General features: G+C 42.0%; 1 protein-coding gene across 4 annotated transcripts in view; it reads right to left on the bottom strand.

The window, feature by feature from the left end:
- Positions 1–730: 730 nt before the first annotated feature.
- TTC27 (tetratricopeptide repeat domain 27) overlaps positions 731–15,180 on the bottom strand; it is a 170,283-nt gene continuing 155,833 nt past the window's right edge. For 2 of the 4 annotated variants that reach the window (XM_034764918.1, XM_034764916.1), the window contains 2 exons: positions 4,984–5,084; positions 731–1,412 (listed from right to left, as the gene is read on the bottom strand). In XM_034764918.1, the coding sequence (XP_034620809.1) occupies positions 1,290–1,412; positions 4,984–5,084 (224 nt within the window). In that variant the 3' untranslated portion in view covers positions 731–1,289. Of the gene's footprint in view, positions 1,413–4,983; positions 5,085–7,671; positions 7,822–15,180 lie in introns of those variants that run through there. The other 2 variants (XM_034764919.1, XM_034764917.1) reach the window with 2 other exon arrangements.

A 15,180-nucleotide genomic window follows, 5' to 3' on the forward strand; every position in this document is an offset into this window, starting at 1 on the left:
GCTGTCTATGTTCTGTGCAATGGAGGATGTCTGCAAAGTGAGTGGGGTGGGGATGGAACACTACAGGCTGCATTAGAAGAGAGGAGGACCCTTACAAGTGGCCACATCAAGTGAAGAAATAGTTATAGTAAAAACAATCAATGGAGAAGGATAGTTAAACCCTAATTACAGAGTACTACTAATTATTTATTTATGCACAAATTTTAAGTTTGCTACTTCCACTGTTATTTAAGGGGTAGATAAATGTGTGTAAGTGGAAAATAATGAGGGTTTACTCCCAGATTGCTAAATGAGCTCATGATGCACATCTTCAACTTTTTGTTAAAAATGGGTATGCTACACAGAATCAGTGGACATCATTATTTATTTTGAAAATCAAGACTGCTGAATATAAGAAACATGTGTCCAAGGTGGTGGTGGGATGGTTCTTGTTTAAAATCTGCCACCATGTAGAAAGGAGGACTTGGGAGATTTCTCTGCCTCTGATGGATTTCACACCTCCCTGATAGTGCTAAAACTTTCCTTCCAGAGATGATTTAGTGCTAGGACTCAAAAATAATTCTAAAAAGCATTTTTTTCTTCTTTTGAAATAAACCAGATTGTACCAAAAGATAGATATTCTTAAAAAAATACAAAACAAAACAAAAAAAAACTGGTGGTTGAGTTTCGTAAGTCTCCCTACAGATCTCATGGCCTCTACTTTAAATGATGCAAGTTGAATACTGCTGTGTCCATCACTATATTTTTAATTTAATAACTTGTCATTAAATATTCACCTTGCAAGTACCCAGCTACTTGGACAACACGACATTTGCTTGAGATAACAGAAAATAAAAAAACGTAACAAACTAGAATTTTTCCTATGTCTCGCCTTTCCCCTTTTCCCAATTAAGACAAGATCTAAATCATTTTGCATTTCCTCCTATGCTATAACATCACTGGGATCGCTTACTCTCTCCACTCTGCAGCAGTGTACAGCTATATCCTGGAGCCAATTATATAATGCACTCAGGCAGAACTAATCCTAAATAAATGCCTTATAAATACAATTGGTTTTATTCCAGAAAACTCAGGCCCTACAGAAGCAGACACACAATTTTAAGAGATTTAGTAGACATGACCTTAAAAGCAGTTTAGAAGCTTAGGGAATCTGACTGTAAGGACATCAACGTTGTACAGGAAAACATTTATTAAAAATGTGTGTTGTGTGTTACAGTTGTTGTCAGCAGAAACTGGAGCAAATAAAGTATGTCATCGTTGTCTTCCTTCTAGGAAATCTTATTTTTATCTCAGCACTGATTCCTCAGCTGGTTGCTCATTTCTTGCAGTTCAGCAATCATGCTGTCCATAGCTGTTACTTCATCAACCAATTCACTGGAAACCTCACTGCTTGTTGCATCGGCAAAAAGTTGCTGCATAATAAACACAAAAACAATATTTAATTATATTTACAGTCATCATAATCTAAACTAGATGCAGTGAGATCATCCTACAAACAGAATTAAAGTCCCCAATTTGCATATCATGATCTCTGATCTCTCTCTCTCTCGCTCTCTCTCTTTTTTTTTTTTTTTGCATCCATGGTTGTCTCTCTCATCTTAACTTGACCCACCAATGCCACTTTGTGGTGAACAAACAGAAGGCACACATAGAAGTGAATGACTATCACTCTCTTCTCAGACTCAGAGCGTGTTTCCTTTTCAGTACTCCTGACGTTCTCCAGTCTGCCAAGGAAAGCCGGGCTTCTTTTAAGGCCCACTCCTGCCACTAATAAAATCTAAGAAGTTTTGCCATTAAACTCAGTAAGCAGGATCAGACCCTCCCTTCACACTGAAGTTCACACAACACTGTTGTGTGGACTGATCTGTTTGGTAAAGAAGTAGTTGTTCTGTATTTTAAGTGACTTGGTAATTTTTCCTAGTATGTTATACTGTATATAATTTGTTCCAGATTGCCAAAATAAACATGTTGTCACATTTGATGTCAGAACATGAGTGGGTGGCTGCAGGCATCTGTCAATAATTAACTCAATCAACAGAAAACAAGAAGCTGAAGTGTAATAATAATGCTAAGCACTTATACAGTGATTTATATTTTTAAAACTTCACTGTCAATAAATCCTGTAAAATACTGCAATTCTTCCTTTACATATAGGAAAAGTGAGGCAGAGAGGTTAAATGATTTGCCTAAAGCAGGGATCGGCAACCTTTGGCATGCGGCCCATCAGGGAGATCTGATGGCGGGCCGGGACAGTTTGTTTACCTGCAGCGTCCGCAGATTCGGCCGATCGCAGCTACCACGGGCTGCAGCTTGCCGTTCCAGGCCAAAGGGGGCTGCAGGAAGTGGCATGGGCCAAGGGAATTGCTGGCTGCTGCTTCCCGCAGCCCCCATTGGGAGCTGCCAGGGGGAGCTGCGATCGTCTGAACCGTCGGACACTGCAGGTAAAGAAACAGTCCCGGCCCACCAGTGGATTTTCCTGACAGGCCATGTGCCAAAGGTTGCCGATCCCTGGCCTAAAGTCATACAACATGTTAGTACTAAAATTGGGATTAGATCTCAAGACTTTCGGAGTCACTCCTTTGTACTGTCCACTAAAAGACAATGCTACCTGACAGCCAGATTCTGCTACGCTTAGTCATGTTGCTTTCCTCAAGTTAGTCTCATTGAAATGTATGGGACTATTTGAGGAGTGAGGTACCACTTAGCATGAATATGGTGGCAGAAGAAATGTCATGCTTGTAATCAAAAGGGAAATCTGGCCATAAATGTCATGTTTTTGATCCAAAGGAAGTGTGTAGAGTGATTCACTTTGTCAAACTCAATGACTAAAAGACAGAATGAAGCCTACATTTAGATAGGATAAAAACTAACGAAGGGTATAAGGATTGCTATGGGATATATATGTCACCACCACCATCAAAATATAAGAAAATAAGATGGACATATAAACACAAGTATGCTATGGAGATCTGAACAAGAGTCACCAACTTGTTTCACAAGCGCTTTGCCACTGAACAAAGAAATCCTTCTTACAGAAATATAGATTTGCTCATTTTAACAACTACACATACGATTTTTTTGGACACTCAGCCCAGCGAACTCAAACTAGGAATTTGGCAGGCAAATTAGATCCTTTCTGTGTAATGCAGCTAGTCAATTTACACTGGCTCAGCATTATTTACATTACACTGACATTTTTTTTTAATCCACTACTTTCTTAACGTTATTAAAGAACTAGTCAACTAGACTAATCAACTAGATATGCATGATTTACTTTAATAGAAACTGTACTGATTTGTTCATATCACCTCTACTAGTCAGGAAGTTTTAGAATTTGATCTTTAATTATTTTCTCTGCTCTTTCTTTTCTTCTGAAGAACAAGTCACTAGTCTAAGACCTAAGATCATTCTTAGTACCTTGAAAGAACAGTACTTTGTTCCTTTGTTTAAAAAAACCCCCAAACACTGAGTCCTCAAACTAAATACAAGAACCAGGTGAAAAAATGGCTATATTGGAGTTACTGCTGAGCAGACATGTATAACACTAAACTTTCGAAGGGGATAGTATTTAAACAAAACACAAACAACTTTGGAAGTGCACTGTGAAGTTTAAAATTTAAGACAAAAAATTGGAACATACAGAAAAGTCAATTCAGATCACCCAAGCAACTTAATCCTGCCCATTTCACTTCTCTTAGAACGGCCAGAAACTTAGACACCCTTATCTGCCAGGAACATACAAGTCCATTTCATCAGTAACTTTTGGAATTAAGAACACATTTTACTAGACTCTGATTCTTAATTTTCCAAAGATTGCACCATACAGAATGATTTAAACCACCTGGACTTGTGTTTACATCGCTCATGCCAGGGACTCCTGCCTCCTTTCAAGAGTCATACTCAGTCTAAAGAATAGACATACAGTCCTTTACTATTTACTGAATCAAAACAGAACACACAAACGGCAATAATTTACCAGTATTCCCAAGAGGTCCTGGAGTCAGCATTTAAACAAATGCCATTAGTCATGGAGTCAGCATATCTAGAGATACAAACTTCCTAGGCCCAGATCCTTAAATTACAGTACTTAAATGGTGAGAACCAAGTTTAGCCAAGTTTATAATGTATATAAAACCTATGCTCTGTAATTCACATTCTATACACGCTGCCTAAATACAGACACAGGATGAAACTATCTTAAAAATCAGATAGGAACATTAATTTTTATTCAACAAAAATATATTCAGGAGCAGGCCTTAGTTAAAAAATGAGTACACCTTACACAGTACAGTGAAGGGAAGGAAGAGTGAAAGATAGAATGTTGATGGTTGTACAGGGACAGAATTAAGGATGACTGCATAGCTACAAATTTTCAATTTTATTTTTGAATTGTCACATTTTTATGGCATTTTCAAAAAAGCTTAGTGTTATGTTTGTTTACACCTAACTACAGTTTAAAATATTTTGCCTAGGAATTTAAAAAAATATTTAATAATGCCGAGTCACAATAATTCTGGCAGATTTTGCCATCTGTGCAGAGCTGGAGCCCAGTGCTTCTCAGATCGTCTCCCACAACCCCTGCTCCCAGAATGGTTTCCTGCCTGGCATTCTTCTCATGTTATCCACATATGGAAAATAACCCAGAAGTAAAACGTAACTCAATTTCTGAAACCTTCCAATCTTCCAAACCACCTGTGCCAGTTTGCGTGACATTTTCCAATAAAATTCTAACGTGAGCTAAGAATTGGCCTGTGAAATTTCAGGATAATTGGTTTGGTTTAGGCAAAGCTGGGGAGAGAAAAATTTGGCTTATAATAGTGACCCTTAACTAAGCAGAAATAAGCATCCCTCGATAATGTAATGTGATTCATCGGCATTATCTGATCTATAATTGTCTTCTATTTAGGAGGTGGGCTGGGGGATCAGAACTAGAGATAAAGTCATAGAGACTTTTCCTCTGAGATATTTCTAAACCAATCTCACCTTTGCTTTGGATGTCAATCCACGCAGGTTGAGTCGAGCTGAAGAAAGTATCTGCAAAGCTTCCTGGTGATTAGATTTGTTTTTACTGCACTTTATTGCCACTAAAAGTCAAAGCAAAGGGGTTGGGGAGGAAACATTTAACACCATAATGATAGCCTGTAAGTATAAATCCAACAGTTAATCAGAACACTGAACAGCTGTCATAAAACTTTTTGAACATAACATCCCACAAAGAGAAAACTTGATTAAAAATGGTAAGTATGCTTAAGGAGAAAACAAAACCATAAACAAGGATATGTCCAGTTAAGATATATTTTAGGATTCCTTCATCAGTCATACTCACTACTTGTATTGACAGACCCTACCATTCTATAAAAAAAAAAAAAAAAGTCCCATATACCGCCAACACATACACTATGTATACACCACATTCCTTAAGATTTCACTATAAAGCAAAACCTTAACCCTGACCTCATATTTCTCTACGAGAAAACACACCACACCACACCACACACTTCACTAGTACACAGATGTCTAGATGGGTGTGCTGATTTTTTGGGCACATTCAGAGAATTCTGAGTGATTACTGAGGCATGATTTTACTTTGCAGAAGCTGTGTTGGTTAGTTCTCATCATAACAAGATAATCCAGGTGCTATAGAATTCTATTTCTATTTTTTAAATTTGTAATTTCCATTTCAGCCAATTTACCCAGTACTGTTGTAAGGCTTATTAGTCTATAAGTCTCACTATCACCTCATGTACTCTTTTAAAAATAGATGCATTTACTATACTCCAGGATAGAAGCTAATTTTAATAAGATTGCCGATTTTCGTTAACAGCTCAACCACCTCGTTCCTAAATTCCTTCAGAATTCTTGGATATACGATATGATCCTTAACTGGCAAGTGATACTGCTTAATTTTTCAATATATTCCAGCACTACTACTTTTGACACCTCAGCCTCTGACAATACCTCATATTTACAAGAGGAGGCTACTTCCCTGTAACTAGAGGTTCTTCAAGATATGTGGTCCCTATCTGTATTCTACTGAGGCTTATATGCATATGCCATACATCTGGAGCTGGAGATTTTGAAAATAGTAGTGTCTGCTGGTCTGCACATGTGCCCTTGCTCTGTCTCATGGTTACATCCAAGGCGATGAAGGGCAGGGTGAAACAACCACACTCTCAGTTCCTTCTCCACTGCGAACCAAGACATCCACAGCAGAGGGGAAGGAGGGCGGGATTGGAATACAGATAGGGACTACACATCTTGAAGAACCTCCAGTTACAGGTAAGTAACCTCATCATCTTCTTTGAGTGATGGTCCCTACTGTATTCCACTGAGACTGATTAACAAGCGGTACATAGTGAGAAGGAAGATGATGGAACTGTGGAACGAAGAACAGCCATGCTGAACAGGGCATCCATCGCAGAGTCTTGCACCGAGGTGTACTGGGAAGAGAAGGTATACACCAAGGGGAGGGGCGGGGTCTTCCAATAACAGATAGCTGTGTGTAATACATCCTGAAATCCACTTAGAAATACTTTGAGCAGAGATTGCTTGCCCCTTAATCCTTTCTGCTATAGCGATAAAGAGACTAGGAGACTTCCTGAATGATCTTGTCCTCTGCAGGTAGGCCAGGGTCCCGCAGATGTTGATTGAATGAAGGCACTGTTCCTCCACTGAGGTGTGTGGCTTCAGAAAGCAAGCAAGTGTGTGGGTTGGTTGAGATGAAAATGGGATACAACCTTTGGCAGAAACTGGGGACGCAAGTGCAGGGAAACTTTATCCTTATGGAATGTGGTAAATGAGGGCTCCAGTTCGAATACTCTTCTCGCAGAAATAATAGCTGACTAGGAAGGTGACCTTCATGAAGAGGAGAGACAGGGAGCTGGAGGCTAGTGGTTCAAAGGGTAATTTCATCAATGTTGTGAGGACAAAGTTGAGATCCCACTGGGGAGCAGTGCGTTGAACGGAAGGATAAGTTTGTAGGAGGTCCTTCCGAAACTTTGTAGACAAGGGGTGTGTAAAGACAGAGTGCCTTTCCAAATGGGGGTGGAAAGCACTAATTTCTGCTATGTGCATCTGTGACAGTGCTGCCCGTGGGAGCCAACTGAGGTCACTCAATCAGGGTGAACTGCAAACAAAACGGGGCCGACAAACCGTTCTAATACTTAGATTTACCAACCCAGCACAAAGTAGCTTCTATCATACCTCATTGGTTACTCAGAAGTCCAAACAACGCAGTTCCCTTAAAGTGCCCAGCCTCAGGCCTCCGCCCAGCATACCTGTCAGATATGATGATGATTACTGAAAATCTTATCTCATCATATAAAAGAAAAGGTTCTTCCAATCCCAAAGGATCAGCCACAACCCAGGTCCAATTATAACTTAGATCTTACCCAAAATACATGCTATAGTCAATTCTTATTAACTAAGCTAAAATTTATTAAACAAGAAAAGAGAGTGTGTTGATTAAAAGATCAATATACATACAGACTTGAATTCAATTCTTGAGGTTCAGACACATAGCAGAGGTGAGCTTGTAGTTGCCAAAAGTCGTTTTAGATATAGTCCATAGGTTATAGTCCAATGTCCATATTCAGGGTGGCTCCAGTCAATGACTGGGGATCTCAATCCTTGTGGCTTAAGGTTTCCCCCTCTTGAAACCCAAAGCAGATCTGAGATGCAGAAGGATCGTGTCCCAAGGTTTTTATACATTTCCAGCAGCCTTTTGGCCTGAGAAAACAATAGGCTCAACTTTCCTTCTTCTAAACATCATGGCACAGGATAATTTATCCATTAAACAGTTCAGATACAGGTTACCACAACCTTCAAAGAGACATATAGACAATAATACTATTTCACTCAAGTATCATAAATGTTAATATTCCTTTTTTGATCTTTGAATTAAAGTTATAGCAATAGACAAGACTTGTTTGCTTACATCACAAGACCTGAGCAAACATCTACCCTTGAGATCTCTAACAATGCAGACTTGCATTTCAAAGCTCTATTCATTTACATATCTTCCTAACCAGTCCTTAAGGCTCACCCATAGGTCAGGTCAGTCTGTGAGTTAATTAACTCTTTCTGGCCCTGTCACCTTCCAATGAAATATTATATTACACTCATAACGTCACAGCATCTTGACAGAGTTGAGAGTGAGTCCTGACTCCTTCAGGGACAGGAGATAGTCCAAGAGAAGAGGAATGCCCATGGCTTCAGGGGCAAGACTCTTCTGCTGGGCCCAGGAGGTGAAATGATTCCACTTGGCCCAATAGGACTGCCTTGTGGACTCTTTCCTGCTACTTGAGAGGACATCCTGTACTGCCAACGAACATTCCCATTCTAACGAAGATGCCCATCCAAAAACCAAGCTCTCAGGTGAAGGGTGTGCGGATTGGGATGTCTGATCCTGCCGTTATGCTGCATGAGCAGTTCCAGAAAAGCTGGGAGCGGAAGCAGGGGACATGTAGACACACAGAAAAGAAGGGAAAACCAGAATTGGTGAGGCCAGAACAGGGCGATCAGGATGACTGTAGTTCCCCCACTCCCCCATCTGATCTCGTATAGGATACACAGCAGGAGTGGTAGGGGAGGAAAGGCATTACTGATCTGGTACGATCAGTGGATAACTAGGGCATTGCCTTGGGAAAGGGTGCCGAGCCCTCCCCAGGAGCAGTACTGGATGTATTTGCTATTGGTGCTGGAGGCAAAGAGGCCTCTGGTCAGAGTCCTCCAGCAGTCGAAAATGATGGCAATCACAAAGTTGTGTAACTCCCATTCATGGTCGGCCACAAATTTCCTGCTGAGAGAGTCTGCAATCATGTTCTGAGTCCCCAGAAGACAGGCCGCTGACAACAGGATCTTGTGGGTAAGGCATCAGTCCCAGAGATGAACTGCTTCCGCACAAAGCGCTGGTGACCTCGTGTCCCCTTTTTTGTTTATGTAGTAAATGGTGGTATTGTTGTCTGACATGATAAGAATGACATGACAGGAGTGAATGGATGGGAGAAATGCATGACATGCTGTCCTTACCATGCAAAGAGCAGTTTAAGTTCCTTGTGTCATGAGTTTGCCTATGTGGGCACCCCAGCCGTTGAGCAATGCATCTGTGATGATTGTCATGCTTGGAGAAGATGGAAAAAGGGTATCCTGGTGAAAACCTGAGCTGGATCCATCCACCATCGAAGGGAACAGAGAACCTCAGGGGAAACTGTTAGTAAGAGGTCCATGGAATGGTGTGTGGGATAATAGGCTCTCTTGAGCAACAGCTGTAGGCATCAGAAGCGGAGATGAGTGAAGGCAGTGACGTACATGCATGCTGCCACATGGCCAAGAAGGGAAAGGCAAGCTCTGGCTGGAACAGAAGTACTGGTGGCCACTGTGGTAATCAGTGCTTGCAAGGCCTGAAATCTATCCTCTGGTATGTAGCCATGTGCCTAGACCACATCATTATGTGCCCTGAAGTACTATATGGACTGCGTGGGATACGCTCACCCCAGGGAGGAAAGGAGTAGGAGCAGCAAAGAGGTCTAGGCTTGAGCCTCTTGTCTGGATCACACTGTAGCATCCAGTTATTGAGATAAGAGCCCCTTGACAACAGTGAAGACCTGTGGAGCAGTGGTGAGTCCGAATGGTATAACTCTGAAGTGTCTTGGGCCTACCGTAAATCTCAAGAACTGTCTGTGGGTAGGATGGATATCTCAATGGAAACAAGTGTCTTGCATATCAAGATCCATAAACCACATCTCTCTTTCTATTGAGAGTATAATGGCTACAAAGGTTGCCATATGAAACTTTGGTTTACATATGAAGTGGCTGAGACGACAGAGATCTAAGACTGGTCTCCATCCTCCCTTCTTCTTGGGCACCAGGAAATAAGTGGAATGGAACCCTGCACCTTGAAATGCCATAGGAACAGGCTCTATCAATCCCCTTTGCAGTAGGGAGTCTACCTCTAGGGTGAGCATACTGTCATAAGAGTGGTCCTGGAAGCAGGACGGGATGAGGCATGTGGATGAGGTAGCATCATGAACTCGATCATATAGCCATGTCGAATGACATCCAGGACCCACTTGTCTATTGTTATTGCATTCCGAGCTGGTAAAAAGAGTGCTAGATGTCCCCCAAACGGGGAAAGTTGTACGTATGATAGGATGCAAGGCAGTTGACGGCTCTCTAGATGCACTCAAATACTGCTTATGCGAAGATTGAGTGTGTGGTGTTGAAGACTGCATGGGCAAACCAGGAGGATGGGACCATTGGTCTTCTGACTCTTACGAGGATGCTTGTAGAGTTCCCTGATGAAAGAACTGAGGAGTTCTGAACACAAAGACTTCACCACTTTGTGCAGGAGGTGGGTGGTAAAACTTTATTTTTGAATGCAGGGTGTTTTTTTGTTTTTTTTTTTTACATAATTCTACATTTTTAAGTTTAACTTTCATGATAAAGAGATTGCACTACACTACTTGTATTAGGTGAATTGAAAAATACTATTTCTTTTGTTTTTTTTACAGTGCAAATACTTGTAATCAAAAATAAATATAAAGTGAGCATTGTACACTTTGTATTCTGTGTTGTAATTGAAATCATATATTTGAAAATGTAGAAAACATCAAAAATATTTAAATAAATGGTATTCTATTATTGTTTAACAACATGATTAATCGCGATTAATTTTTTAAATTGCTTGACATCCCTAGTTACTAGGTAATCTTATTTCTAAACAGTTATACACATTAATAACTCTTTTCCATTGCTTCAATTGGGAAGAATCACTGTAAACTACGGAGCTCCTCCAGCTATGGATGCCATGACCTGGGGCAGTGATAGGTGTCACCTTGTTAAGTGGTCTAAAATCAATTGTTTAATCTCCAAGTTTTTCTGTCTGCTTTTCAGACCAGACAGCTGCATTATTTGTGCTCTGGTGTTCTACTATGACTCCCTGTAATTTTTTTTACTGTTACTGGGGATAGAAACAAGTCTTATTTCTTAGTACTTAATTAATGAATAAGTGGCACCTGTGTATCAGCATATCTTGTCTGAATGCTCCCTTATTAAATGGCATGTCTTCCCCAGGTAACCCGATCTAAATGTGCCCCTAAACCAGCAGGATCTTGTGCTGAAACTGGGGAGATTAGGAGCACCTGGCTTCCCTATAGTGAACTTTTGGAAGGCGGGGGAGATGTGGGTACAGCTCCCGCCTAGTCCGCTAGTTTTCTGAACAGCTCTGCAGTATGTCATCTGTCAATTTGGTCCCTTCTCTCATATTGCAATAGCCACTTCCAAACTAAACTCCTCAGTGAGTCAGAGGGCCTCCACTGTCTCCTACTAAAATTTCTACCTTGGCCTTCCTTTTTATTTCATTTTCCCCCATTCTGTCTACCTTGCTGGTCCTCTTTTTCCCTGAGGACCACTATTAGAAAAGGTCACTACTGATACCTTTTCAATCTTCTTTCTCAGCAGTAGACATCCTTCCTTTTGTATTTTACATACAGCTTTTCCTACATTATCAACAGCAGCACCTGAATTATTAGATGCCACCGCTACTTCCATTGCCATGCCTAATTCCAAAACCAATGTCCCTTCAGCCTTTAACTGTTGTTTCTTTTCAGGAAAGCACATCACAGAATTCCCTCCTGGAAAGAAAGACTTCACCACTTTACCTCCATAGGGGAATTCAGAAAACTTCTCTGGACTAATACCAGGGCTAACCTTGTTCCTTTCCTTCAAACTTATGAGCATAGCTTTCTCAATGCTCATCACAGCATTACTTCCCTGAGCCACTTTATTAACCACCTGCAAAGCCTGCATCTCCCTCTGCAAGCAAGCCATCTTCTTCTGGCAATGTGCATGGTCAGTCACGGTCTGCTGGTCCTGAGTCTCCAGAACTACAGCTACTGCTGCCAGTGTGGCAGTATGCTTTTCCCTGAAGCAACAATCTTGCTCCTTTAATATCTTAATTTTCTGCCGTTGCTTATCACAAGTGTGCTACAGCTTTTCAATCTGCGGCACATCCTTTAAAGTATTCACTTGCAGTGTGGAATTCTCAGCCTCAAGCTGAGCCTTCTCCCTAAAACAATAATCCAGTTGCTGCTGGAGCTGCTGATTCTGATCTAGGGAATCTCCCAACCTTTCTGAATCCTCTGACTTCTGTATTCCTTAACTATTCAATTCCTTCTGCAACATATCCATCTGGGTAGACTATACCAGCACAGTGGTTCTCAGAATTTCAGCCTCTACCTTTGAATCAGCTAATTCCTTCTGTGTGGCTGCAGCATGAGCTTCCTGCATTAAAGTAGTATCTCTTAAAGTGTCAGCCTCTGTTCTCAGAATATCAACTTCTGCTTTTAAGATAGCCTATTCTCCCAAGGTATAGGTCTTTCCCCCTTTCCTCAACTAACTCCTGTACTTTTGTTTCTAAAACCATTGCTACCATTTGTAAACCAGCCTTTTTCTTTGGAGCTCCCATTGCCTACATAACTGCTCATATGCACTAGGTCCAATAAAAGCACCAGGCTTCCAGGGACCATTCCCATATGTTAAAACAAAATTCTCCAACCCTTTTCCTAATAGCCTACCCTTAATAGTACTTGATTCTCCTTTCTTTGCTGTCATTTAGATGTTATTAGACACACATAGCAAGGTAATAATACTGGAGTCCTAAGTTCCCTAGTGTAACTCACAGACTATGGCAGGAACATAGATTGCGACCCTAGTTTCTACCTTCTTGCTTGTGGGATTGTGTCTATGGTCCTTCACCTCCCAGACCCACTGGTCTGTAATCCTATATCGTAAATCACAGACAAAGACGAATCTAGCTACTGAATGTACAAGAGAAAATGTTCACAGGACCACTAGAAGTCCCAACCACTATTTCTTGGTTGTCATGACCACTCAGGATAATTTACCGGTCACGACCATGCAGAAAATAACCACTACTGTCTTGTGTCAATCAATTGTCTTCTTTCCCTAAGCTCCTCCTGGCTGGCTTGCCAATTTTCTACCCCAAAAACAGATTTAGGGTACCCCCAAAATAGCTCACCTATCACCAATCTATTCTCCTAAGGTACAGGTCTCCAGGGTGGCTAAGGAAATACCTGGAGGATACAGACACAGCCTTCCGATAAATGACGGACAGCTACATGTAGTATTCTTTTCCAAAACAAGGCACCTTTTAATTGGTGCAAACAATCCCTAACACAGTAACAATATTAATGTGATAAAAACACAAATCTGTTATAACAAGTGAAAGAGCACCCCAAACCATATTGCCTTGCAGTTTGAAATTATCCAAAGTGGCTGCCCCCTGCTTCAGATGGACAGTCTGCTGACAGCAACTGATAACAGTTCTTTAGGTCATACATATAAACATTCCCTCCACAATCAACACACACACACACACACACACACCTTTATTACCACCGACAAAAGTACACACTAACACCATGCCATCCGACAGTATGACTATAACTTTAACTGACAAGCCTATTCTGTCTGATAACTTTGCTTCAGTCACAGGACTCCCTCTGCTGCTGCTGCCTTCTCATTTGCTTCTTTGCTACCATTCTCTTCTCTCCTCCCTATGCATCCCAATCTATGTCTCTGCATTCCAATGGCAGGACAGGGCTCCCTCTAGTGCTGCTTTCTGCTGCTAGTTCTTCTTTACTGTCAGTTCCTAACCCCCTCTGGGCTTCTGCCCGCTGACACATGAACTTTTATACTATCAGAACTTTCTAGACACTTCTGCTAATATTGGTCAGATCTTTCTTGGATGCATGTTAACATTCCAAACATTCCGAACTGTCAGTTCTATTTTTAGCATGCAACCGTTGTTTTCTTCAGAGTTATAATTTGCTGACCTTTCCCCTACTTTGGTTTTCCCGCCAATTCTATTTTTAGTGCTATATGATCTACAGCTTGTAATGGCAGAGTGACTCATGCTTATTTAAAATGAAAGCCAGGGATACAAAATGGAGTCTGAGAAATTTCTCTGGTATCAGATGAGGGACTCCTCTCAGGTGGATTGAGAAGGCTCCGAAGGCGGATACTGGGGCCAACACTCCCAGTCTGGCCAACCAGGCAGATCTGGCGGTTGCTGCAGAGGGCCCCATGTAGCAGGATACCAAAGACTCCGGTGCTGAGGAAAGAGTATTGCCATTGAGACGGCAGGAACTTTCGATAGTCATCACGATGGTACAGAAGAGGTGGCTTGTGCGTTCTGTCTGAGTCCTCCGATGCCAAGAAGTCAGAAACTTATTCGAATGGCAGTGCCATCTGAACCGTATAAGTCGTAGGGGAGTGGTCAGGAACATAACCCAAAAAAGGTAAGTCCAAAGCAGGAGAGGTGGATTCTCTTATGGGGTGAGTGCACTGGGAGATGTGGAGACCTCACCTCTTTCATGGCAAAGAGTTCATGAGGTCCGGGTGCTGACTTGAGACTCTCCATTGTCAGCAGCACATGCTCTGTAGTCAGAACCAAAGCCAGAACAAAGGATTGTCTTGGAACTGAAGGTTCCCTCAACTTTGGTGGTGCTGATCCGGAAGGCGTAAGCGGAAGGGGTACAGCGGGTCCAGTGTTTTGTTTAACTTTGTGTCGTGTTTGTGAACCTTGGAACACGCTGCTTTTCCATGTCTGAAACTTGTAGAGGATGCAGTGTCCTTCTTGGGCCTTGAGGAAGACTTACCGTCATGCTTATGCAAAGGCTTTCTTGCATCACGACTAGACCACAGCACGGGGTCTATAGCACTGGTACCAGCGGAATTAGGCTGGAGCGCCACGGTAGAAGGCATTCTCTTCGATTGCTCAGGCCAATGTACAGGGCAGGTTCCTCAGCCTGGATCTGACTGTGGCCTGACAGTGACCTCCATGAGATGCTTCTTGAGGTAGGGAGCCCAGCCTTCCTGTATATGGCTTGGGAAGGAGAAGCAGATACTGCACCTCAATGCGATGTGGGGCTTCCCCCAAGCAGTAAAGGTAGCGTTGGTGATTGTCACCACTGAGTGAGAACGGGCAAAGGCAGGAGGTGCAGATCTTGACCCTGGCGTCTTTGACATAATCCAATACCCAGGCGTGCGTGGGGGGGGGGGGGGGGGGGGGCCCCTGTCCGCCCACAGCCAAACCCGGGCGGGGAAACCCCCCCTCAACATTGCCCTGACCAACGCAAAAAAATGCCTTCTACCTGG

This window comes from Trachemys scripta, chromosome 3 (genome assembly GCF_013100865.1).
Source record: "Trachemys scripta elegans isolate TJP31775 chromosome 3, CAS_Tse_1.0, whole genome shotgun sequence".
In the NCBI taxonomy this organism is placed as follows: domain Eukaryota; kingdom Metazoa; phylum Chordata; order Testudines; family Emydidae; genus Trachemys; species Trachemys scripta.